The sequence below is a fragment of the Cetorhinus maximus genome, chromosome 17 (genome assembly GCF_964194155.1).
Source record: "Cetorhinus maximus chromosome 17, sCetMax3.hap1.1, whole genome shotgun sequence".
NCBI classification, from domain to species: Eukaryota; Metazoa; Chordata; class Chondrichthyes; order Lamniformes; family Cetorhinidae; genus Cetorhinus; species Cetorhinus maximus.
The window spans coordinates 60,802,607-60,828,336 of record NC_135895.1 but is presented as its reverse complement, the minus strand read 5'-3'; the positions used below and the strand labels follow the sequence as shown (position 1 = coordinate 60,828,336).

The window sequence follows — 25,730 nt, the reverse complement described above, 5'->3', positions numbered from 1 at the left end:
CCTCTGAATATCTGTGTCTTTGGCTTAACATCCATTTTTATCTGATTACACTTCTGTGAAGTAATTTTGGAACGTTTTTCTAGGCTAAAGGCATTATATAAATGCATCTTGTTTTCTGCTCCTTTTCCTTGGCCTTCAGATGTTGTACCTCCTCATGTCTGCTCAGGCGACTGGTGCTTGCTGTTCTACTATCTGTGGAACTCCTTTGCATTTGGTTGTTCGCCTGTTTCGTTTTTGCAAAGAATGTAAGGGTTCAGACAGGAGCCAGACTAATTCATAGTTTCCTTTTCAGTTAGGGGTCTGCATACATACCTTTATGAGTATGCACATCAGACACAGGCAATGCAGCAATATCTTCATTTCTTACTCAACCGTGTAGTAAATGTAATATGAGGCAGTGAAAGGGAAAGAGAAGTCTGACTGTGAGGAGTTGTTGAGGGCATCTTGTGCAGTCCAACTGTTTAATTCATCTCTTCTACACTGTGGTTTTTATATGATGTGAGATCACTCCTACAAAAGCAAAATATTGCAGATGCTATAATCTTAAATTAAAACAGAAAATACAGGAAATACTCAGCAGGTCAGGCAGCACCTATGGAGAGAAATAGAGTTAACATTTCAGATCTTCATCTGAACATTTCAGATCTTCATCTTCAGAACGCTTCATCTGAACCCAGATTACTCTGTTATGAATACACGGTTTTATCAGATGTTTGTTTTAAACTCTGTCTGATTTAAGATAAAATGGAGTAGTGAAGGGGGTCATGTGACCTGCTACAAATTCTGCCTGACAACAAGCCTAAGTGGCTTGGTTGCTAATGGGGACAAGAAAGGCCCAAGTCAAGAGACTTGCTGAGCAAGATGCAAAGTTCTCACATATGGTAATAAGGGCAAGGGCACCTGTGCTGACAGACTTTCAGCAACCAGGCTTTTGGTTAGAAGAGAAAAGAGAGGGAGAGGAAAAGGATTGCAGTTAGTGTGATCAGCAGAGAGAAGCTTTGAGTTCTCTGCGAGCTACTGAAGTAGGATGCGGGAGGGAAGACTGTCTCTGGTCAAAGAAACTCATTCCATAGCCTTCTAATGAATTCAGGAGATTCATCCTGGTGTGGCCACGGAGGAGAATTATTGGAGCAGGCTTTGCTGCTTGTAGTGGATTTTGACACTCTCTAAAACTGAAGGAAGCGCCTTTAGACGGTCACTCGAAATTATTATTTGGTAAAACAGAGAAACATGAACCCGTTGGAAGCTGGCAATGACTGTGGACTGTTTCATATAAGGACTGTAATCCCTTGGAGAGTACGGTGTAACATAACTGAGATGTGGGGTTATTGGTCGCATTAAAGCATTAATGAGGGTTAACTTTTCTGTAGCCTTAGAGTATAAGTTGCCTATGAAATAGTGTTTATTGTTACAGTAAAATCTTAAAACTTGAAATCTTCTTGTGGAGTTGCTTTAAGTGGTCACTGGGACTTCAAACATATCGGTCTCTACAGGGGTCATAACTTATTAGCATTTGCTTAGTCACTTGTGCTTTCACTTTCCTTGGTCAACCTGGTAAGACCATTAAAATGTTTCTGACACTGAACTGTTGTTCATCTGGTGGTTGAGGTGGCACTGACTATAAGCACTTCCTCCCACTAGAATGTCTGAACACTTTTTTGGGGGGCTTTATTCCCTGAGTGCCCTAGAGATCCCTGTGCTAAACCTACCCTCAGTGTAAAATGAAGTTCCACTAAGATAATTGGGTCAGGTGTAGGTAGGATTCAAAAGGCCCTGGAAAATCCAGCCCTTTGTCAAAGGTGCTGTGGGAGAAAGCACGTCAGGATGACAATAGTAAAATTATTAGTTTGCCAAGATGACATTCATTCACTAGTATTCAGACGTATGATTTTAAAAGGATTGATTTCAAGGCAGTGAGTGAAAAGTTTAAGCAGAATGATTGGAAAATAGCACTTGAGAAACTGAATGTTTTTAACCGACATGTCACCAAGCATGCATGATAAATACAAACCAAATGCTAGTAAATACATATATATATTTTTAAATTACCTTAAGATGTCCAATGAATTTTGTTGTAGAATGTTCTTTGACAGTCTCCTTAAGAAAATGCTTCCACCTCACCAATGACCAGAAGCTTAACTGAACAAGCCATAGAAATACTGTGGCTACAAGAGCAGGTCAGAGGCTGGGAATTCTGTGGTGAGTAACTCACCTCCTGACTCCTCAAAGCCACCATCGACAAGGCAGAAGTCAGGAGTGTGATTGAAAACCCCCCACTTGCCTGGATGAGCGCAGCTCCAACAACACTCAAGAAGCTCAGTACCACCCAGGACAAAGCAGTCTGCTTGATCAGCATCACATCCACCTTAAACATTCACTCCCCCCACCACCGGTACACAGTGGCAACAATATGTGCCATCCACAAGATGCACTGCGGCAACTCTGCAAAGCTCCTTTAACAGCTCCTTCCAAACCTGCCACCTCTACCACCTAGAAGGACTAGGGAAACAGATGCATGGGAACAACAGCATCTGCAAGTTCCCCTCCAAGTTACAAACCACCCTGACTTAGAACTAAATCGCCATTTCTTCACTGTTGCTTGGTCATTACCCTGAAATTCTTTCCCTAGAGACAATGTGGGTGTACCTACACCACATGAACTGCAGCGGTTCAAGAAGGTGACTCACCATCACCTTCTCGATGGCAATTAGGGATGGACAATACATACTGGCCTTGCAAACAATGCCTACATCCCATGAACAAATAAAAAAAAGGCTGTGTATGTGCCACAACACTAGGGGGAGCCTTCCTGCACCTGCACAGTGTCAGTCTCGGTGTCAGTGTCAAGAGTGTCAGCTGCTGCATTAAAACAAGCAAGTTGGCTTGATACAGATTAACAGTAGTGTGCAATCCTGAACCAAATTCATATAAAATAAGCTTCTGATGATTCAGCGAATGCTGAAGAAATATAATCAGGAAATTTCAGTAGATGAAATTCCCAGACGAATACAAAGCGAAATAAATAAGAAAAAACAGCCTTCTTAAAATCTGCAGGGAAATGTGTGAGAGAAACCACTGGGCAGAAGTTAGGAATCTTCAAGGTGTAAAAAAAGTTAATCAGAAGACAAAGAAGGAACTTGAAATTAGTATAGCTGCAAAAACAAAATATGGAAATAAACATTTTTCCAGTAGGTTTTTCAGTGGGTTTTCAAAGAATTGGGATACCTTAAGTTGAAGTGGAATTGAAAATGAGCTGAAAATCGTTAACATGCTAAGTGATTATGTCAGGGAAGTATTCACTAAAGAAGTCATGTCAAAGAACATTCTGCAACTATATTTTACTGGACATCCTGGGCAGGTGTAAAGTGCCCCAAACCAACAAATGTTTTGGATGCTAACTGAACCTATGGATAGAAGTTATAAAGAACTGATTATCAGTGGGAGTTCCCACTGGATTGAAAACAAGCAACCAGATTGGGATCAAGGTTCAATACGTGTCCTCACCCTTCCTTGAGTAGGCCCTGCAGGTAAAGGGTTGGAGTTGCAGGAAGAGGTAGGAGATAAGGTAGCAGTAGGCATAATATCAGCTCAGGTTTTGTAAATTCAGCCATCTATCACACTCCTTCCTATAAACTACCACACACTAATACCTAGCTGCCACACAATAACTGTACTGTACAAGTAAGGCAGCAGTTCAGTAATTTATTTCTGAGAATCTAACCCTAATAATTTTCTTTCTTTGTTTTGAAAGGTATGGCATAAGACATTGCAGCAAGCCCCTCACAACGGTTGTCAGCTAGTGCCTTATCTGGCAGCTCATTGCATCTAACCCTGGCAAGCACCAGTATAAATCATTCAGCTACAGGGATTTAGTTAGTTAGGCAGAAGGCAGAGCACAAATGAGCAGGTAAAATGTGGTGGAGGAGAAACCATAAGCACCTAGCTATGGAGGAGGTGCATATTGAACCATAGCTATTGAGATTATGGATCCAAACACACCTCAGGGTATACCAAAGATAAAGAGTGGATTTTTATCACCTTAGGCTTTTTCAGATTTTGGACCATTTTCAGGTCTCAAACTGAATTGCTGGAGTAATGGGCCATTGGGTTGCATGTTACCAGAACAAACTAATTAAGACCATGTCCCGGGGATTCCTGAACATGTCAGGAAGATATAATAAGTTTCATAATGTTATTTGGAATTTATCGTAATGTAGAGTACTTGGGGGTCTGTGTCTATGTAAATGTGTGTGCCTGGGTGGGACTTAATTGAATTAGAGACAGCTGGTCTGAAAGTTTTGATATAAGAAGAGAAGCTAGGTTTGAAATGCTAAATAGGTAAACATGGGTTAAGTTTTAGCATGTGAGGTGTAAAGGGAACATTTGCATTTTTAAATAAACCAGAGTAGCTTGAATTCAAAAGAGAGGGTGAAATGTTACACCTAGCCGGGAGAAGTTAAGAAACAGTGTTTATTTTTCCCAAAGATTACTGGTAAAATTGGTATTATGATAGATTTTTATTATTAGAGAGGTAAAGTCCAAAGACATAGGGCAGAATCTTCTGGAATCAAACGGAAAATTCTGCCCTATATCAACTGTAAGTACAATGTTAATGCACAAAGAAATGCAGAAAATAGCATTTTGCTTATTTCAGTCAGATCCATCCTTTAATAGTAGTTCAATAAGAGTTTTAGTTATTGCACATTAACCCATTATGCAGAAGTGTGGAAACAAATGAAAAGCCATTTTCATACTGCAGACTGGTCAATTCCAGATATTATCACCACTAACCCACAGACTTTGAAATTTCATGCTGTTTTTGGCATTTCTGGGGCTTAAAATTGGACCAAATCACTTGATGCTGAAGCTGCTTCCACCAGTTTCCTGCCTCATAACTGAAGCACCAAATTTCCAAATGTGATTCGGCCTATCCCCATGATCCACTCACTAGACCTCTATGTTGCTTATTTCAATACATGATAATCTGGGTGAATGACTCAGCCCTCAACTTCCTGGATTTATGCATGCAGAGCAGCAATGATAAGTTAAAATGAAATATAAGGTGCAGTTGTTGTGGGATTGGCTGAGACTGGTAGAAGCCAGGATTATTTGAGCCTGAAGTTGCTGAAAGTTTGAATAGCAATTACTGCAGCATGGAATAACTGTTTGGGGTGATTATTTTTGGTATTTAACCTGTACAGCCTTGAATTTTGCTGTTGCTTGCAGGAATGCATAATCACCCTGCCCACAGAGAGTTCTTCGGGGCAGGTATGGCATTCCCCATGGTCATATCTTTGCATGCTGTTATCATGGAGGATGAGCAGCAGGAAAGGAAAGTAAGGCAGCAGTTAAGGTGGATATATACCAACAGGTATTACCAATTCCCCAGCCCCACAAATAACACACAGGATGCAAGATCCTATGAGGACCTTAGTAAGCAGATGAGCGTTAGAACAGTGAATTTCAAAAATAGGCAAAAGGGAGCTCTGCCACCTACCGCACTGCCTGGGGGGCCATGAAGATGATCACTACATTAAAGTTTAATATTTCAGACAACTACAGGGAATATCTGCAATATAGAGTGTGCAGTAAAGGCATATATTCAGCAGCTGATCACTGCATTTTGTAAGAACTGGGAAGTACATTGTTTTTGGCATCACAGCAAGGCAATCTGGTTTGCTGGTTTGTTGGCTTTCCCAAGATTTGGTATGCAGTATGTTGTATTGTTATAATATTGGTAAAGAGCTAGCAGCCAACTGCTCTGTGAATATATATCCTGGGGTGCTGCACTGCAGTCATGTGCCAAGTAACAATGTGCTGTAACTTCTGGGCAGTGTAACTGAGTGTATACTCCTGCGCTGGGGAATCCCCAGATGCCGCCCCCCCCCACCCCACTTCCTGCCCCGGGAAGTTCCCAGGTAAGGTTTGCGTGGCAATTGCCTGGAAAGTGCAAACTTCCAATGGGCAATTGCCCTGCACTGGGAATGATTTAAATCACAAACATTGGATGGTTCCGACTGTGTTACATCAATTGTTGCTGCTGATACATTATATATATTACTATAGCAACTATTGTATAGACCTACACCAATGCCCCCATGGGATTTCCCAACCCCCAATGGGGACTCTCCACCCCCACCACCATTAAGGCCTAACTGCTGACTCTTACCCCCCACCCCTGCCAAACCCAACTCTCACCCCCTGCTGACCTTGAGGCCTGACCCAACACTCCCCTAACCTCCAACTGAGGCCTGACCCGACCCAACACTACCGCTTCCACAAAATCCTACCCCCACCCCTCAAGTCCTACCCTGTTACCTTGGACACTTACCTTCTCCCTGACCTGTCAAATACCTTTAAACTTGGCTGGACCTTTAACTTGCCTGGTTTATGGAAGATATTGCTGCAAGAAAAGAGGTGCAGCCTCCTTACATCCAACTCTGCAGCGCTCATCTGAAGACCTCGGGAGCGTGCAACACTGCACAGATCTTGCATGGCCTGAGTCAGAAGGTCAGACAAGATAGGATTGAGAAAGATTGCAGGTAAGAAATTAGGAGCAGAGTGGCAATTTGACTTTGCCACAATGCAGGAGTGGAGGCTCAGTGTATCTGTCCATTCATCTGTCAGCCACATGGAGAGCAGTAAGGAACACACTTGATGAAGCTCCAGCATTTTGAGTCTAAAGTGTGATTATTTCTAACTTATGGAAATCAGAAGACATAACACAGTAAAAGGCACCTGTATTGCCTAGTGCTTACAGTCAATATTCTCAACATTTTCAACATCTCCACTTCAGCTTTCCCTCTCAGAACAGCATGCCAGGGTCATGTAGGATGCAATGCCTGGGCACAAGCTCCAGAAATGCAGCCAGCAACAGATCCCTCCCAGGAGCAAGCTGTCATTACACGAGGCCCACCTCAGACCTAAGAACCTTTTGTAGCACCTGAACCACCAACATGCACAACTTTTTTCATGCTGTCAGCTTACTATTGTCATGCAGCGGCAAAGCAATCTGATATGTGTGGTGTTCTCGGGGGTTTTCGGATCTGATTGTTACCATCCATCCTTCTAGTTAGTGGCGTCACAAGCCTAATGCCTATGGAATAGTGATGGCTGTGGCATTGGTCTCTCAGAACAGTAGCATGTGCCAGAGCTTGCACTGATGTGTGACTCTTTGTCCATTATCTGTGCATTCAAAAATGAGATAGCGCTCAGTGCCAATGCTACATTTGCATGAAAGGACATCTTCCAGAACTGTATCTTGGCCATGTGGATGGTACCCCCTGTGATGTGAAAGACAGAAGAGCTTTTATTGCTGTGTGCAGTAACATTTTACTTGATGAAATAGCATTTAAATTGCAATACTTTGAGAAAGCAGGTGAAGCTGAAACTGAAATAAAAACAGAAAATGCTGGAAATACTCAGCAGGTCAGGAAGTATCTGCGGAGAGAAACACAGTGAAATACAGGTTGATGACCCTTCAACAGAATTGAGGAAAAATGGAAGAAATGTACAGCTATCCTTCATTTAATATGTTCCCAAAAATGCGCTAAATGAATATAATTTTTCCAACATAAAACATGTAAAGAGGGTTGGTTCATGTCCCTGCCCTGGACAGACAGCTGCCCACAGCTTCCCTTCCTGCTTTTTGCAACTGCATAGGATAGAGCTGAGTGGCATCTGAACCTACATAGCACAAAAGAAGCCGCCAGAAATCTTCTTTTATAAGGGTGGGAGAAGACTCTTATACCCTGCACCTGTGGAAAGTCTTTTGATTTTCCACATTTAGTCCAGGCACCAGAAGTTGCTGTCAGTTTTAACCAGTAATGACAGTGAGCAGCATTACTCGTACCATTATTGCCATGCTGTTGTCTTATATTTTCCTGTGCATTATTGAAAGTCTATATTTCAGTTCTCTCATTTGTGTGTGAAATGAAAAATGTGCATTATCTTCTAATTTTCTCCGTTTTCCTTTCCTGAAGATGATAATCAGGCTTTTTTAAAAAATAAATGTTTGCTTATGTAAGGGGTGCAAATGCTACCTTTTGTACTTCCAGCCCTTTTATGTTTGAGAACGACAGCATGAAGCAAGATATAACCAATGACTTTGCTAGTCTGTACGGCTCAGTACTACACCATGCAGCCTATTTATCCATTGCTTGTTTGAGTAGAGCTTAACATAGTTTAACAAAACAATTTATGTTTTTGATCGAGGCAATTAAGCATAATTAGTTTAATAATTTGAGTGTGTGCTACAAGTGTAAACTGTTCTTTTTATGAATTTATGCAACTGAAGTAAAGCAACAGGAAAGAATAAATAAATATTTTTAAAGAAAATATATAATTTTAACATAAATACAAAACAGTGAAGTTTGTTGCATTTAGTTTATTGAGTGAATTGCAAGGACTTGCTATTGGAGCTTTGTATATTTTTCTAAATTTGATATTTTTGGTGTCACATATCACTTAAAACAATACTTTAACACAGGATTATTAAAAACTCAATAGAAACATGGTGAACAATACCTTATAGCTGTTCAGCATGAAATTCAAGCAAATATATTTTTTAAAATTTAATTCTTTGTACATATTGAGCTTATGTTTTTTTCCTAAAAAAAATACCTCTTTTGATCTTCTTTTAGAATGGTAAAGATTCCACAGACTATGGTCTCAGCAAATCTTATACTTCATCTGGAACCATAATTGGAGTGGATTTACGAAGAGGAAGGAGACGTTTCTCTGGTAATCTTCAATTGCCACCATTGGCTTGGAGGCAGGGAGAAAGAGCAAAGACTCCAGAAAGAGATAGCATACCAAGACCTACCACTTTACCATTGCGAGTACCTCCAAGGATAGCTATTACACCTGTAGACCAAGATTGGTAAGACTGTAACTTTTCAGCCTATGGAATTTCACTATTGTGTGTTTTTGTATGTGTATGCAGCAGTGAAGTGATTTTTGACTGACTTGGGGGAGGGAGGGCTGTAAGCAAAATTTGGCTAACTTGGCAGAAAGGAGACCAAGCTGGGAACTTTGGAATGCCAACATACTGAGTCCAAAGACCGAACTGGGAATTCTACAGACTTGCAAGCCAAACTTTGGCAAAATCTCGATGTTAAAATGTGCTATCTTATATCTTTTTATCATTCTATCATCTGCTCCTAGAAAGGATGAGTGGGCCACATGGTTTATTAAGCCCTTTTTGAATGTAGAAGAAGGGGCTGGAACTTTGACATCCATTCCTCAGTGCAGGGGTTCATTCTTTTTATGAAGAAAAGCTTCCTAATATCAGTCCTAAATGTACAGTTTACTAATTTACACATTCATAATGTAACTTAAAGACGTTTTCAAGATTTGCTTTTTTCATAACGTTATTATGTATCTCTGTGAAGGTAACTTAACAGATTCCTCCTTTCAGTGCTGAAGAGCCCAATTTTCCGCAATCTTCTCTGAAAGCGCACACCTTTGACACTTGGAATCAGCATTTCCTCAAATGCTTTTATATTTGTCATGTGCCTCGGAAGTATTTCTTGAGATAATTTGAGACTTGATGCAAGTTGAGTGTAACAGGCTTGGAAGCAACAGATGATTTTTGAGGCCATGATTTCCAAAGCTTTCCAAAGTTTTTCTCGTCTCAGGACTGCATCTGTTATATACTAAATGAGATGTTAATTGCTATGATTAGTCACAACTCTGTTATCATTGTATCATGCAACTGCAAGGATGTTAGAATGGGAACTAAAAAGAAAGGCTTGGATTTACACTGTTCCTCTTGCCACTGTGCTGGAACAGGAAGTCGGTACCGCTGACGTCATCATTGTGCCCCTGGAACAGCAAGTCGGCGCACACTCCTCCCGTAGACGCATGTGCCATGCCACTGGCGTTAACATTGTGCGACCGTTATCACAGTCTAAGGATACGGGGTAAATCATTTAGGACTGAGGTGAGGAGAAATTTCTTCGCCCAGAGAGTGGTGAGCCTGTGGAATTCGTTACCACAGAAAGTAGTTGAGGCCAAAACATTGTATGTTTTCAAGAAGGAGTTAGATATAGCTCTTGGGGCAAAAGGGATCAAAGTATATGGGGAGAAAGCAGGAGCAGGCTATTGAGTTGGATGATCAGCCATAATCATAATGAATGGCGGAGCAGGCTCGAAGGGCCGAATGGCTTATGCCTGCTCCTAGTTTCTATGTTTCTATGAATGTTGGACAACCAAATGCTCATCCCACTCGTTGCTTCGCTCACCACTTCACTCGCTGCCCCACACGCTGGCTCACTTGCCGACCTACTTGCTGCTTTGCTCGCCGCTCCTCTCGCCGACCAGCTCACTGCTCCGATCGGCTCCCCCTCTGAACCCTTGGCTGCTCCGCTCGCTGTCTGTGGACAGTGAGGGAGCAGGGTGGTGAGTGAGAAGGAGGCAGTGAGGGGTCCGGGGCAGTGAGCAGGACGGAGAGCAAATTGCAGTCGCGATCCCAGGATTTTTAACTGGTGTTTTGGTGTTCAATGTTCTGTGAAAACTGTAATTCGTAACTGGTGGTACTTATTAAAGTATCTTTATATTGCTTAATATTGCAGATGGTCCTTTTCTTTGCTATAGGTAGCTTACCTGTGGCACCTCTGGCAGTGATGTGCATGTCTGGTGAATGCAACTCCTGCAGTTGTGATGGCAGCAAACACACCCTTGAATTAATAAAATGCCTTTCTTGATCTCAGGCCACCCCAAAACTCTTCATAAGCTATGAATTGCTTGCCTAAATTTGGTGTTGAAGTATCTGGAGTGGGAGTTGAGCCCACAATCTTCTGACTCAGAATTGAGATTGCTACCAATAAGCCACTGTGGACACTTCTTAGATAGACCATCGTTTATTCTTGTCTTGCAATTCCTGTGTCGCTATGTAGGGTACGATCAGGGCACTTTACAGTTCGATCGTATCTTCCTCTGACATATTTTCTACTGTTTTGGCACGGAAGGAAAAGGATTTCAACATTTAATTGGCTTTATTAATCTCTGCCCTGCATTGTTCGGGCATGTTCATCATCAAATATAACCAATTAGCAGAGATCTGCAAAACGTTTGGGGTCGCATTAATAACTTTATTGCAACAGTTTTGCTTTAAATGCAGGATTTCTAGTTATTCATTCACCAGAGAATTTAGGTTTTAAACTCACTCCAGAAAAAACTACATAAAGCTATCCATGTGTAAGAACAGACCTAGGAACATGAAAACAAATTTGGTCAAGAGTTTGGCCTTGTGACTTGTTTATAGTCATAAAATATGTAAGTCAAATTGGGAACTGTTTTCTCCTGATTTGACAAGGCTAGTTTACATCTGATGGGCTCAATATTATTCAAGGAACAAACACTCTATTTTCTTGAAATCTGACTCTTATAGTTGCAGCATCTACATTGAAGAAAACAGCTTCCTAACTATCCAATCTTGTTTCATGAGAAATTCTTCATTTAGAATTCAAGTTTCAAAGCAACATTTTAACTGCTCTTTCCTTGAGTCTAAATTTGTGGGGTAGCTTGTCCATTGGAGTTAGACTTATAAACCTTGGAGGCTAAAGAATGGTATCGTCTGCATTTATAGAATCAATACTGATGTATTCTTTTATTCAAATTTAAAGATTAGCTTTCAAATAACTTGTATCAAATAATTGACTCCACCATTTTGCCACATTTAACTAATTCCATCACCTCATCCACTCCTCCCATTCCAACTCCACCCCGTCGTATGCCGTTCCTCTCATGCCACCCCCATTCCTTTTCTTCCATCCCTCACAGGAACAACCTCATCAGCTAGAGTAACTTTGTTGTTGGACACCCCTTACCCTCTACTGTTTTTGTTCTCCACCAACTACACCCCCCCACCCCATCCCACCATCACCAGCACCAAACATCGGCAGCTGCAAGTCCTCCACGTGCCTCCGTGTGCGCCAGGCACCACCCACCAAATAAACCCACCAACAGTTGCGTTGCTTAAACAAACCAATCAAAACAGTTCAGCGAGGCAAAAACTGAATTATAGATTTGTAGTGAGACTTTGAATAGGTCTTGATAGGAAAAGCTAATGCTTTTCCCGCACATCCAACCTTATATAATATCTATATATGTTGTTTCCTATCCTTGAACCAGTTTCTTAACCATTCCTAATATTAACCTCGAATTCCAAAGCTTTGACATTGACTGATAGACTTCAGTATGAAGCATTGTCTATTGCCTTTTGGAACAGGAAAATTTAGCTTTTTTTTTGTAGAACTGATGAGTTCGGAAACAGAATTTTGCTCAGTGTTTACTGTATGCAGAAAGAGTTGTCTAAAGCGGGCTGGGAAAATAAACTAAGGGGAAGGTCTGTGGATGAGCAGTGGCAGATTTTTAAGCAGATATTTCATAACACTAAGCAAAAAGTTATCCTGGTCAAAAAGAAGGACTCGATGAGAAGGAAGAGCCACCCGTGGTTAACAAAGGTGGTCAAGGAGAGTATCCAATCAAAATCTAAGGTTTACAAAGCAGCGAAAACTAGTGGTAGGCCAGAGGATTGGAAATGTTTTAGGATCCAGCAGCTGATGACTGAAAAGCTAATAAAGAGGGAGAAAATTGATTATGAAAGTCAATTGGCAAGAAATATAAAAACAAACAGCAAGAGCTTCTACAGATATATAAAAAGAAAGAGAGTGGCTGCTGATGCAAAAATAGGTGGGAAGGCATGTTGTGTTGAGGACATAAGGAATTTGTAAGAGGATATAGACAAGTTGAGTGAGTGGGCAAGAACTTGGCAGGTGGAGTTTAATGTAGGAAGGTGTGAGGTCATGCACTTTGGTAGGAAGAATAAAAAGGCAGTCTATTATGTAAATGAAGAGGGAGACTCCAAAAAAGTGCGGCACAGAGGAATCAGGGTGTTCTTGTACATGAAACACAAAAAGTTAGCATGCAGGTGCAGCAAGTAATTAGGAAGGCATATAAAATTTTGGCCTGTATTGCAATGAGGTTGGAGCTTAAAAATAGGGAAGTCTTGTTACAACTCTACAGGGTATTGTGAAGCCACACCTGTGTATAGTATTGGTTCCCGTATTTAAGAAAGGATACACTGGCATTGGAGGCAGTTCAAAAGAGATTCACTAGGCTGATTCCTGGGATGAAGGGGTTGACTTAACAAGAACGGCTAAACAGGTTAGGCCTTTATTCATTTGAGTTTAGAAGAATGAAGGGTGACCTTATTGAAACATACAACATTCTGAGGGGGCTTGACAGGGTAGATGTTGGGAAGATGTTTCCACTAGTGGGGGAATCTCAAACTAGGGGACATAGTTACAGAATAAAGGGACACTCATTTAAAACTGAGATGCGAAGGAATTTCTTCTCTGGGGGTAGTGAATGTCTGGGATTCTTTACCCCAGAGAGTTTTGGAGGCGGGATCACTGAAAGTATTTAAAGAGGAGGTAGATAGATTTTTGAAATATCGGGGAGTTGAGGGCTATGAGGAACTGGCACAAAAAAGGAATTGAGGCCTGGGGCAGATCAGCCATGATCTTATTGAATGGCGGGCCGAGTGGCCTGCTCCTGCTCCTAGTTCTTATGTTCTTATGTCTTACCAACAGAGGCACTGCTGGTGAATTATGGGGGAGGTGGCAACATAGTGGTATTGTCACTGCACTAGTAATCTAGTGACCCAAGGTAATGCTCTGGGGACCCGGGTTTGAATCCCACCATGGCAGAAGGTGGAATTTGAATTCAATAAAAATCTGCAATTAGTCTGGAAAACTCTAATAATGACCATGAAACCATTGTCAATTGTCTTATAAACCCAACTGGCTCACTAATGCCCTTTAGGGAAGGAAATCTGGTCTAAATATGACTCCAGACTCTCATCAATGTGGTTGACTCTTAAATGCCCCTGAAGTGACCTAGCAAGCCACTCAGTTGTATCAAACTGCTAAAAAGTCTAACAGGAATGAAACTGGACGGACTACCTGGCATCGAGCTAGGTATAGAAAACGACAATCGCAAACACAGCCCTGTCAACCCTGAAAGTCCTACTCACTAACATATGCAGGATTGTGCCAAAATTGGGAGAGCTGTTTCACGGACTAGTAAAGCAACACCCTGACATATTCATACTCATGGAATCAAACCTTACAGATAATGTCCCAGACACCACTATCACCATCCCTGGTTATGTCCTGTCACACCGGAAGGACAGGCCCAACAGAAGTGGCGGCACAGTGGTATACAGTCGGGAGGGACTCCTCTACATTGACTCCAGACTCCTTGAAGTCTCATGGCATCAGCTCGAACATGGGCAAGGACGTTGCCTACTGATTACCACATACTCCCCACCCCACCCCGGCGCCCTCCCAGCTGATGAATCAGCACACCTCCATGTTGAACGCCAATTGGAGGAAGCACTGAAGGTGGCAAGGGTGAATGTACTCTGGGTAAGGGGACTTCAATGTCCATCACCAAGAGTGCTTTGGTAGCATCACTACTGACCAAGCTGGCCCAGTCCTAAAGGACATAGCTACTAGACTGGGTCTGCAGCAGGTGGTGGGTAACCAACAAGAGGGAAAAACATACTTGACCTCACCAATCTGCCTGCCTCAGATGCATCTGCCCATGACAGGAGTGACCAGCGCACAGTCCTTGTGGAGATAAAGTCCCGGCTTTACATTGAGGATACCTTACATCATATTGTGAGCTCTACCACTGTGCTAAATAGGATAGATTGCGAACAGATCTAGAAACTCAAGAGTGGGCAACCCTGAGACACTGTGGGCCATCAGCTGCAGCAGAATTGTACTCAAACCACAATCTGTTACCTCATGGCCCAACATATCCCCCACTTTACCATTACCACCAAGCCAGGGGATCAACCCTGGTGCAATGAAGAGTGCAGGTGGGCATGCCAGGAACAGCATCAGGCATAAAAATGAGGTGTCAACCTGGTGCAGCTACAACACAAGGCTACTTGCATACAGAACAGCATTAGCAGCAAGTGATAGACAGATCTAAGCAATTCTACAACCAATGGATCAGATCTAAGCCACATCCAGTCGTGAATGGTGGTGGACAATTAAAAAGCTTACTGGAGGAAGAGGCTCCACAAATATCCCCATCCTCAATGATGGGGGAGCCCAGCACATTAGTGCAAAAGATTAGGCTGAAGCATTCGCAACAGAAGTGCCGAGTGGATGATCCATCTCGGCCTCCCCCGGAGGTCCCCAGCATCACAGATGCCAATCTTCAGCTAATTCGATTTATTCCATGTGATATCAAGAAACGGCGGCACTGGATAGTGCAAAAGCTATGGGTCCTGGCAATACCTGCAACAGTCCTGAAGACTTGCTGCAGAACTTGCCACGCCCCTAGACAAGCTGTTCCATACAGCTACAACACTGACATCAACCCGGCTATGTGGAAAATTGCCCAGGGATGTCCTGTCTGTAGAAAGCAGGACAAATCCAACCTAGCCAATTACCGCCCCATCAGTCTACTCTCGATCACCAGTAAAGTGATGGAAAGGATCATCAACAGTGCTATCAAGCAGCACTTGCTTACCAATAACCTGCTCACTGACACCCAGTTTGGGTTCTGCCAGAGCCACTCAGCTCCAGACCTCATTACAGCCCTGGTTCAAACATGGACAAAAGAACTGAACTCCAGAAGTGAGGTGATATTGACTACCCTTGACATCAAGGTAGCATCTAGCTGAGTAAGGTATCAAGGAGCCCTAGCAAAACTGGAGTCAATGGGAATCAAGGGGAAAATGCTCCGCTGTTTAGAATCATACCTAGCACAAAGGAAAGATGGTTGTAGTTTTAGGTCAATCATCTAAATTCTAGCACATCACTGCAGGCGTTCCTCAGGGTAGTGTCCCAGGCCCAACCGTCTTCAGCTGCTTCATCAATAACCTACCTTCCATCATAAGGTCAGAAGTGGGGATGTTCACTGATTGCACAATGTTCAGCACTATTTTCAACTCCTCAGATACTGAAGCAGTCCATGTTCAAATGCACGAAGACCTGAAGAATATCCAGGCTTGGGCTGACAAGTGGCAAGTGATTTTCATGCCACACAAGTGCCAGGCAATAACCACCTCCAAGAAGAGAGAATCTAACCATCACCCTGTAACATTCAATGGCATTACCATGGCTGAATCCCCCACTATCAACATCCTGGGGGTTACCATTGACCAGAAACTGAACTGGACTAGCCATATAAATACTGTGGTTACAGGTGTAGGTCAGAGGCTAGGAAGCCTGTGGTGAGTAACTCACCTCCTGACTCCCCAAAGGCTATTCACCATCTACAAGGCACAAGTCAGGAGTGTGGTGGAACATTCCCCAATTGCTTGGATGAGTGCAGCTCCAACAATACTCAAGAACCTTGACACCATCCAGGACAAAGCAGCCCACCTGATTGGCACCCCATCCACAAATACTCACTCCCCCCACCACCGACACACAGTAGCAGCAGTGTGTACGATCTACAAGACGCCCTGCAGGAATTCACCGAGGCTCCTTAGACAGCACCTTCCAAACCCATGACCACTACCATCTACAAGGACAGCAGATACATGGGAACACCACCACGTGGAAGTTCCCTTCCAAGCCATTCACCATCCTGACTTGGAACTATATCGCCGTTCCTTCACCGTCACTGGGTCAAAATCCTGGAATTCCCTCCCTAATAGCACTCTGGGTGTGGCTACACCACTGGGTGGCAGGGGTCCAAGAACACAGTTCACCACCACCTTCTCGAGGGCAATTAGGGATAGGCAATAAATGCTGGCCTAGGCAGCGACGGCCATATCTCATGAATGAATAAAAAAAATTCTTCTTTATGCAAAGCTAAATAATTTGTTTAAAACTAAGTTGTCACTATAAATTGTATGTACACAGGAAAATATGCTTGTTTGACTACAATTAAGGTGAAAAATAAGTTCTGGGAATCTGAAATAAAACAGAAAATTCTGGGAATAATTGGCAAGTCATCAGCACCTGAAATCATAAAACACAAAGTACCTTTTTGTCACTGACCTACTCTTTATTTTCAGCATGCTTTGTTTTTATGTGAATGTATTTGCTACCTCTAGTGGTAGTACTGTGCCTTGCAAGTACAAATCAATATTCCAATTTGCATTGCCTTACATTTATAGGTATCTGCATCTGGCATTCTTTGCATCTACTGTTTAATTGGTCAAGATCTCTTTTGAATGTCATGTTTCCTGTAAATTTGCTACAACAGTCAGTTATCATAATTAAACCATCCTCAGGCGTCCAAGGTCACTTATGTCACTGGGATTATCATGCAGCATAATAAGTTTCAAAATTCTGGAATGTTTTTCCCATGAATTTTTTGAGCTTGTCAAAGTTTGGAATTCATACTTTAGGACAGGATCCCAGGTACCCAGTGTCAGTATCAGCCATTGCCAACAGGGAAGTAAAACACTCCCTCCTCACCCTGTGAAATGTATTTTCATCCCAACTTAGAGAATGTCATCAGTCATATTTCCTTTCTGAAGTGTTTTGTCACTTCTTAACAATTAAGAATACATACACAGCTATCTGCTTCTTAACTCCAATTTCCTGTATGAAAAACAGAAGGTTCCTTTATTCCTTATTCTCCACCAGAGGACAATATATCTGGGATTTAGCATAACCTACTGGCAGGTTTTATATAACAATTCTTTTTAACTAAAATATCCTTTTACAAAAAAGCATAAACATTAAACACAAACATCATATCTCCTCTCCCTTTAGCCAGGAACAAACAGGTGGTTTACAGATTCGCTTTGGTTTAGAGAGGAGTGTTGGCTTAGGTATCTCAGTTTGTTTGCTTAGAGATGGAAGGCTCTGCTGTTCCACTAGTTTCTGTTTAGGTTCAACAGTTGCAAATACAGGTTTGTCAGTTGAATCAAGTCAGGTTTCACCAACTGGAGCAGATGTTTTCCAGAAATCTTCCACTGTGACTGGGGATCTATGGAAATTTGGTTCCTTGGATTTGGCTTCTCTCATCTGGTCAGTGTGTGTCTTCCAGATTCCACAGGAAGATTCAACAAGATAGGTCAGTGGCCCTCGATGCTTGATGATTCTTCCTAGGAGCCACTTTCGTGTCCTACAGTAATTTTGGACCCAAACAGACTGATCCAGATTAAACTCACAAGCTGGTTTACTTGTGTCTTATGACCTTTTCTGATCAAGTTGCCTTGAACCAATCCTTTCGAATCAGGACACACAAAATCCATTTTGGTACGCAGTTGTCTTCCAAACATCAGCTCAGCAGGAGATACACCTATTGTTGAATGTGGAGTGTTATGATACATCATCAAAATTTTCTTCAGCTTCAACTTCAAATCTGTTTGCGTCCTCCCCTTCAATATGGCCATTTTGAACATCCAGAGAAAGTGCTCCACTTCACCATTTGAGGATGAGTGGTAAGGCGAGATGAGAATTTGCTTGATCCCATTGTTCTTCAGAAATGTTTGAAATTCACATGATGTGCCATTGTCAGACACAATCTGCTCTGGCAATCCAAAAGTAGTGAACACATTTTGGAGAGCATCAGTGGTCGTTGTTGAAGTAGTCGACTTCATGGGAATAACATGAGGCCACTTTGTGTGGACATCCACCACAATCAGGAATATGTCCAAGAAATGGACTGGCAAAGTCCACATGAAGTCTCTGCCATGGGTGGTCAGGCCAAGCCCATGGATGTAATGGGCAGGTGCAGGAGAAGACTTCATTTCTTGGCATGGAAGGCAATCGCTGGCAATGCCTTCGATGTCTTTATCCAGGTGTGGCCACCATATATGTAGACGAGCTAATACTTTTATTTTGATGATTCCAATGTGACTGAGATGAAGTTCTTTTAACACTTGTGTTTGGAATTTTGGAGGAATTACAACTCTGATTCCTCATAACAAACAACCGTTTTGCAGAGTCAGCTCAAATCTATGCATAAGCTCAGTAGTCACTTCTTGGGATGCACATCAACCTTTGTGTGTACAGGTAAACTTTGAAGAGAACAGCATCCCTCTGCATTTCAAGTTGAATTTGATACGCTTTAACAGGTAACATGTCTATCTGGTTCACATTGAAAGCAGTGACTTCACTTAGGGTTGTGGAGCTGTGGTGTAACAAAAGTCTGGAAAGTGCGTCCGCATTTCCATGATTCTTAGTAGAGCGAAATGTAATTTCATACTGGTAAGCAGATACAACCAGTGCCCACCTTTGTAGGCGTGCAGTGGCAAGTGTCAGGTTTTGTGACTTCGAGCTAAGCAACCAGGTCAAAGGCTTGTGGTCCTGGTCTGTAATTAACGTGAATTTACACTTACACAAATATTGGTGGAACTCCTTGACTCCATAGGTTAGTCCAAGAGCTTCCTTCTCAATTCGGGCATAATTTTGTTCTGCCTTGAACAATGTGCGTGATTCGTATGCAATGATCCTTTCACTGCCATCAGGAAATGTGTGGGAGATGACAGCTCCAACACCATATCCAGATGCATCACAAGCCAGGCTGATGGGTAACTTTTCATCGAAATATGCCAAGACTTTAGCAGAAGTGAGCTCTTGCTTGAGTTCTTTGAAACTTTCCTAACAAGCTTGTGACCAATCCCATTTTGCATTCATCTTCAGCAGATTATTCAATGGTGCTGCCTTGGTGGGCAAACTGGGAGTGAACTTGCCGTAGTAATTCACAAGTCCCAAAAACGAACGAAGATCCTTAACATTTTTAGGCTGTGGTGCAATCACCACTACCTCCACCTTTATGGGTGAGGCTGAGAGGCCAGTTTCGTCGATCACATGTCCCAGGTACTCCACTGAGGCCTTCAGGAACGAGCATTTGGATTTCTTATAGGAATTCTTATACGGATGCCGTATTTCTCCAGTCTACGCAGGACCCTGCCTAAGTTCTCTAAGTGAGTTGGGAGGTTTTTCCCAGTGACAAGCATGTCATCTTGGAAGCAGATTACATCAGGGAGGCCCTGCAGTATTTTGTCCATGGTCTGCTGGAATAAGGCTGGTGATGACACAATCCCAAATGGTAGTCATTTATATTGATATAGATCTCTGTGTGTGCTGATGGTTGTGTACTTCCTGGAACCTTCACTCAGCTGCATTTGCAAAATGCCTGTGATAGATCAAGCTTTGTGGATAATTCACCTCCATTCAGAGCAGAAGAACAGGTCCTCAATTTTCAGTAGCGGGTACTGATGCACTTCCAGGAAAAGATTAATGGTGATCTTACAGTCACCACATATTCTGATAGACTTGTCATCCTTCGCTACTGGGACTATTGGAGCTGCCCACTCTGTATAGTCAACTTTCTCAATTATCTGAAAGTTTTCAAGTTGTTCTAGTTCCTGCTCGATTTTCTGTCATGCTGAGTAGGGAACTGAAAATGGTTTGAAGAACCTTGGAGAAGCTTTGGCCTTTGCAGCAAGTTTGGCTTCAATGTCTTTAATAACTCCAAGACCTTCTTTGAAGACATCAGTATGCTTGCCTAACAAGGGCTGCCACATGGGGTTGCAATGCACTTTATTTATTTTATACCAGTCCAGCCAAATTTCTTTTAGCCACTTCCTGCCCATAAGCGATGGACGATCCCCTTTCACAATGATAAGTGGCAACCTTGCTTTTTGATCTCCATATTTAGCTTGAATGGACATTTTTCCAAGTATATTCACAGGCTCACCAGTGTAGGTGCTAAGCTGGAGGAGGGTTTTCACCAATGGACATTTCTTGAAAATTTTCTCCCATGTCTTCTCTGAAGCAATAGAAACCGGTAACATGTTTGAAGTGAGTATACCCTGAATTTACTATTTTAACTTCGGCATTGTTAGAATGCGCTTTCAAATCTTCAGCTTGTTTCTCTGCCATTTCTGTGCTTTGCGCAGTCTCGAATGCTTTCTTCAGTATCAACTCTTGCTCCGCTAACAATCTACTGAATTCTTTCATTTCTCTGTATAAACCATGCGATCGCCTAAAGTCACAATGTTCCGCTAATTTTCTCAACCTCAGCCAGGAACTGGGAAACTGACTCACTTTCATGTTGTTCTCTTCGGTGAAACTTGAATTGCTCCGCAATAATTGATGGTCTGGGATCAAAGTGCTTTTTTTTCAAAACGTCCACAAGCTCTTTAAAGCTTTTATCTGCTGGCTTGTCAGGAACAATGAGATTTCTCAGTAAAGTGAAATTTTTCATTCCGATGACTGTAAGAAACACTGAGGCCTGCTTTTCCTCTTCAATCGCATTCACAATGAAAAACTGTTCCATTTGCAAAGTCCATAGTAGCTGGACCAAAAGCCTCTAAAGACCCTCATAATGATGATCCCACCCCCGTCACCATTTGAAGTGTTTTGTCACTTCTTAACAATTAAAAATACACACACAGCTATCTGCTTCTGAACTCCAACTTCCTGTATGAAAAACAGAAGGTTCCTTTATTCTGTAGTCTCCAAGAGAAGGCAATACATCCAGGACTTAGCACACTCTACTGGCAGGTTTTATATAACAATTCTTTTTAACTTTTTAACTAAAATATCCTTTTACAAAAAAGCATAAATATTAAACACATACACCTCACTTTCCATACCAGCTAGGAGTGAAAAATGCAGTCATGTAATGTATTTCGTAAATTGATCATTACGGTGTAAGGGAAGATTCATTGGTACTTGTAATTCTATCTCGGAGAAATGCAAAGTATTTTCTAACTCGCTCTGTCAGGCATTATTTTTAAGGAGCAGGGATTCATTTTTGTAGTTTACACAAAGCGCTTTCATTCATTGTCTCTGTGTTCAAGGGAAGCTTCTTTGATTTGACACATCAACAATGAACACAGGCAAAATATAGTTACAAACACAATATTTCTTCACCACCGTTCTCTTTGATATCCTGAAGGTATTAACTCTACTGAACTCCACTGTATGTATGTACTAGCTACTCACACACATTCCAGTCACGTGCCCACGTGTAAACCTAGAAAGTGAATGCTGACAAGATATTCAAGAGGGGGCATCACAGCCAACCCAAGTTTGCACTTTCTATCAAATTAATTTTTTTACCATTTGTAGAATGTAGTTCAGTCTTTCCTTCCCTTTCCTTTTCAATTTTTATATTGAGCCTGTGATAACAAATTCCTAGATTTTCTATCTTATTTTTAAGAGACACAGATTTCTATTATCTTTTGTTTCATTTTATCTTAAAAAAAATGTTTAGTGATGTATTGAGTCTTTATTTTAATTGTCAGAAAATGTGAAGCCACCAAAGAAACTGAGCCATATCTTTAGTAGACTTGTTCAATGTAAGAAGTGAATGACTGTATTTCAAGGATATACAGGAATTCACTTCCATAATAGTGTGGATAAATTAGAATAGAATGCTTGTTTTTTTAAAGAAGGAGTTGCTTTTTATCTGCCAGACTATTTTGGCAACTAGATCTGCCCCAGAAATGATGATCAATGATGGGTTTTTTTTATATGACAGCACAATTCATTTGGTTGTTGTGTTTACTGGCACATGCATGACAGAATTGTAAAATGGTCATAGGTTTGGAGGCAGGACAAGTCACTGCATGTTACAAAAATATTATGATTTTATGTGTACAGATAATTGAAAAATATCTGATGGGCAGCAATCATCAGAATATTCTCTTGTAAATGCTGTTTTGATCCACTTTTACAGCATTTACGGTTTTTCTTTTTACTTCTGCCTAAATATGTACTTAAAGTGTAATGATAGCCATTGTCTATAGGTGGCAGCAATTAATGTCTTTTTATTAAACAACAAATAAAGATCTGATTTTCCATAGGAGAATGTTAAAAGCCTGCGAGTGATTGGAGCAAGGTTTCAGCCTTCTGTCCCAACCCCAGTGTGATCCTGACCCAGTAGCTTGTCTCAGGATTGTTTGTCAATTCTGTTTGACCTCCCAACAAGATCCTGGAAATCAAATGGGAACCGTCACTGCAGGAAGGAAGATGAAGACACCTGATATAGCACCAGAAAAGAAAGAGCCCACTTTAAAGGGAACAGGAAGCCCTGTTTGTCTGAACCCATATGATTTTATTACTATAATAATAGTAATAATAGGCCTTGGACAAAGGAAAGTTTACATGACATCCCTTGGAGCATTAAATAAATCATATATATTCCATTCGGGTGGAGATTTGCATATAATCCAAGGAAGAAAAAGGCTTGATGTGCCAGTGTTTTTTTTTCTTACCAAATTGGTTGCACTACATCAGATATTCCCAGGCTGAACAATAATGTTACCCAAATCCCCACTATCAAATTTACTTTCCTTCGATCCATTAGCAAAACAATATGCAACCTCTCTTGCTCAGAAATATAAAGAAGTTGCATTTATTCAGTAATAAAAGCAGAAAAGTATTGGAAATACAAAGCAGGTCAGGCAGTATTTGTGGAGAGAGAAACAAGAGTTAAGCTTTCAGGGCTGTGACCTTTCATGAGACCTGAAATGTTAACTCTGTTACTCTCTCCACAGATGCTGCCAAGCCTGCTGAGTGTTTCCAGAATTTTCTGTTTTTATTTCCGATTTCCAACATCTGCAGTATTTTGCCTATATAACACTTAACTGAGGTCTGAAGGCAAATGTGACTCAGGCTGGCACATGAAACATTTACTTCGCCAAGCTACATCCATTTTAGGATATTGTGTGGTAATTGGGGTATTGGCAGTGGGGAAGTTTCTATATTAAATAGCAAGTATTAGCCTCAAGCCTATAAGGTGTAGCACAGACAGCTACAAGTTCTTCTCAATAATGGGGTGATTGATCTCCCATGCACTATTTGTGGTAAATTTGTACACTTAATTAAAGAGTAAACCAAATCCACTGTACTGTAAACCACACAATGTGATTCTGAACATTATAACACTTAACAATTTATTCCAGACTTGACTTCATTATAAATTGTGATCCAGAGTCGAAGGGTTGTTTCAATGATGCCAGCCAAAATGACATCATGAAAATACACCAGACTGGGAGGAAAGAAAATTTCAAGAAAGGTGCCACAGGGGCAGATTTCATTGCTACAAAAGAGGTTGAAATAATCCTTATATTCCTAGTTTCTGTGGGCTTTGTTTTCTGTAATCCACACCTAAACAGCTAGAAAATCAGCTAAGTTCTCTACAGCAATGATATTGTCTTAATAGTGGCTATTATTAACCTGTATATGCAGTCATTGTATTAACCTGTATAGTAGCGTGTTGGTAATGTCACTAGACTAGTAATACAGAGACCCAAGCTAATGCCAAGGGAACAAGAGTTCAAATCCCACCACAACAGTTTGTTGTGGAACTTATATTCCAGTTTTATTAATTGAATTTAAAGCTAGTCTCAGTAATGGTGACCATGTAACTATCGTTAATTATTGTCAAAGCCCATCTGGTTCATTAATGTCCTTTAGGGAAGGAAATCCGCCATCCTTACCTGATCTGGCCTACATGTGACTCAAGATGCACAGCAATGTCGTTGACTCTTGACTGTCCTCTGAAATGGCCTAGCAAGCCACTCAGTTCAAGGGCAATTGGGGATGGACAACAAATGCTGCCCTTGCCATTGACGCCCACATCCCATGAAAGAATAAAGAGAAAAACATGTTAAAAAAGGCAACTTCATTGGCATCCATATACAGCATATTCTATTTCCCTGCATGAACAAAGTTGTATCAGGCCAGAAGCATGGCTGTATAACAAGGGCAGCAGATGTATGGGAACACCACCACCAAGTTCCCCTCCAAGCTTCACACACTGCTGACTTGGAACTATATCGCCAGTCCTTCACTGTCGCTGGATCAAAATCCTGGAACTCCTTTCCTAACAGCCCTGTGGGTAAGAATAAAACAAAACTGTTGACCTGTATATACAGTGATCTGTGTATATTATTTTCATCAGTTTATAAACATAGCAACTGTAGTAACCTGTAAATACAAATATTATGTTAAATTTTCTGCATAGGAACTACATTAACCAGTGACAGTATTAACACAAGAATTAAGAGCCAGAGGAGGCCATTCGGCCCTTTGAGCCTCCTCCACCATTTGATAAGATCATGGCTGATCTGATTGTGGGCTCAGCTCCACTTTCCTGTCTGCCCCTTATAAGCCTTGACCACCTCATCAATCAAAAATCTCTAACTCAGCCTTGAATATATTCAATGACTCCGCTTCCAATGCTCTTTGGGGAAGAGAATTCCACAGGCTAACAACCATCTGAGGGAAAAAAAAAATCTCATCTCAGTCTTAAATGGGAGACCCCCCTAAATTTTTAACTGTGTACCCTAGTCACCGAATCACAGAATCACACAGCACAGAAGAGGACCTTCGGCCCATCAAGTCTGCACCGACATGTGAGAAACACCTGACCTACCTAACCCCGTTAATTGGCCAGCCAGCGTGAAATCCCAGCCTGAGGCATATTTCCTGTTTGCTTCCAGGCCTGCCGATCGCGCGCATCCAAAGAACAAAAAATTCAGGCCCAAGTCTACAGGTTCCCCTTGTTTGTTACTTCCTGAAAGAAGTCTTATAAATTGGCCAAACACTATTTCCCTTTCACAAAACCATGTTAACTTTTCCTGATTGTATTATGATTTTCTAAATGTCCTGCTATTACCTCCTTAATAATTGATTCTACATTTTCCCTGTGACAAACTTTAGGCTAACTAGCCTATAGTTTTCTGCGTTCTGTCTCCTTCCTTTCTTGAATAGAGG

At 41.6% G+C, this 25,730-nt stretch overlaps 1 protein-coding gene across 3 annotated transcripts in view; it reads left to right on the top strand.

Moving 5' to 3' along the window:
- Positions 1 to 25,730, top strand: part of pde4ba (phosphodiesterase 4B, cAMP-specific a) — a 738,960-nt gene that overhangs the window by 190,222 nt on the left and 523,008 nt on the right. For all 3 annotated transcript variants that reach the window (XM_078561296.1, XM_078561297.1, XM_078561300.1), the window contains one exon: positions 8,643 to 8,881. In XM_078561296.1, coding sequence (XP_078417422.1) covers positions 8,643 to 8,881 — 239 coding nt within the window. The remainder of the gene's footprint in view (positions 1 to 8,642; positions 8,882 to 25,730) is intronic.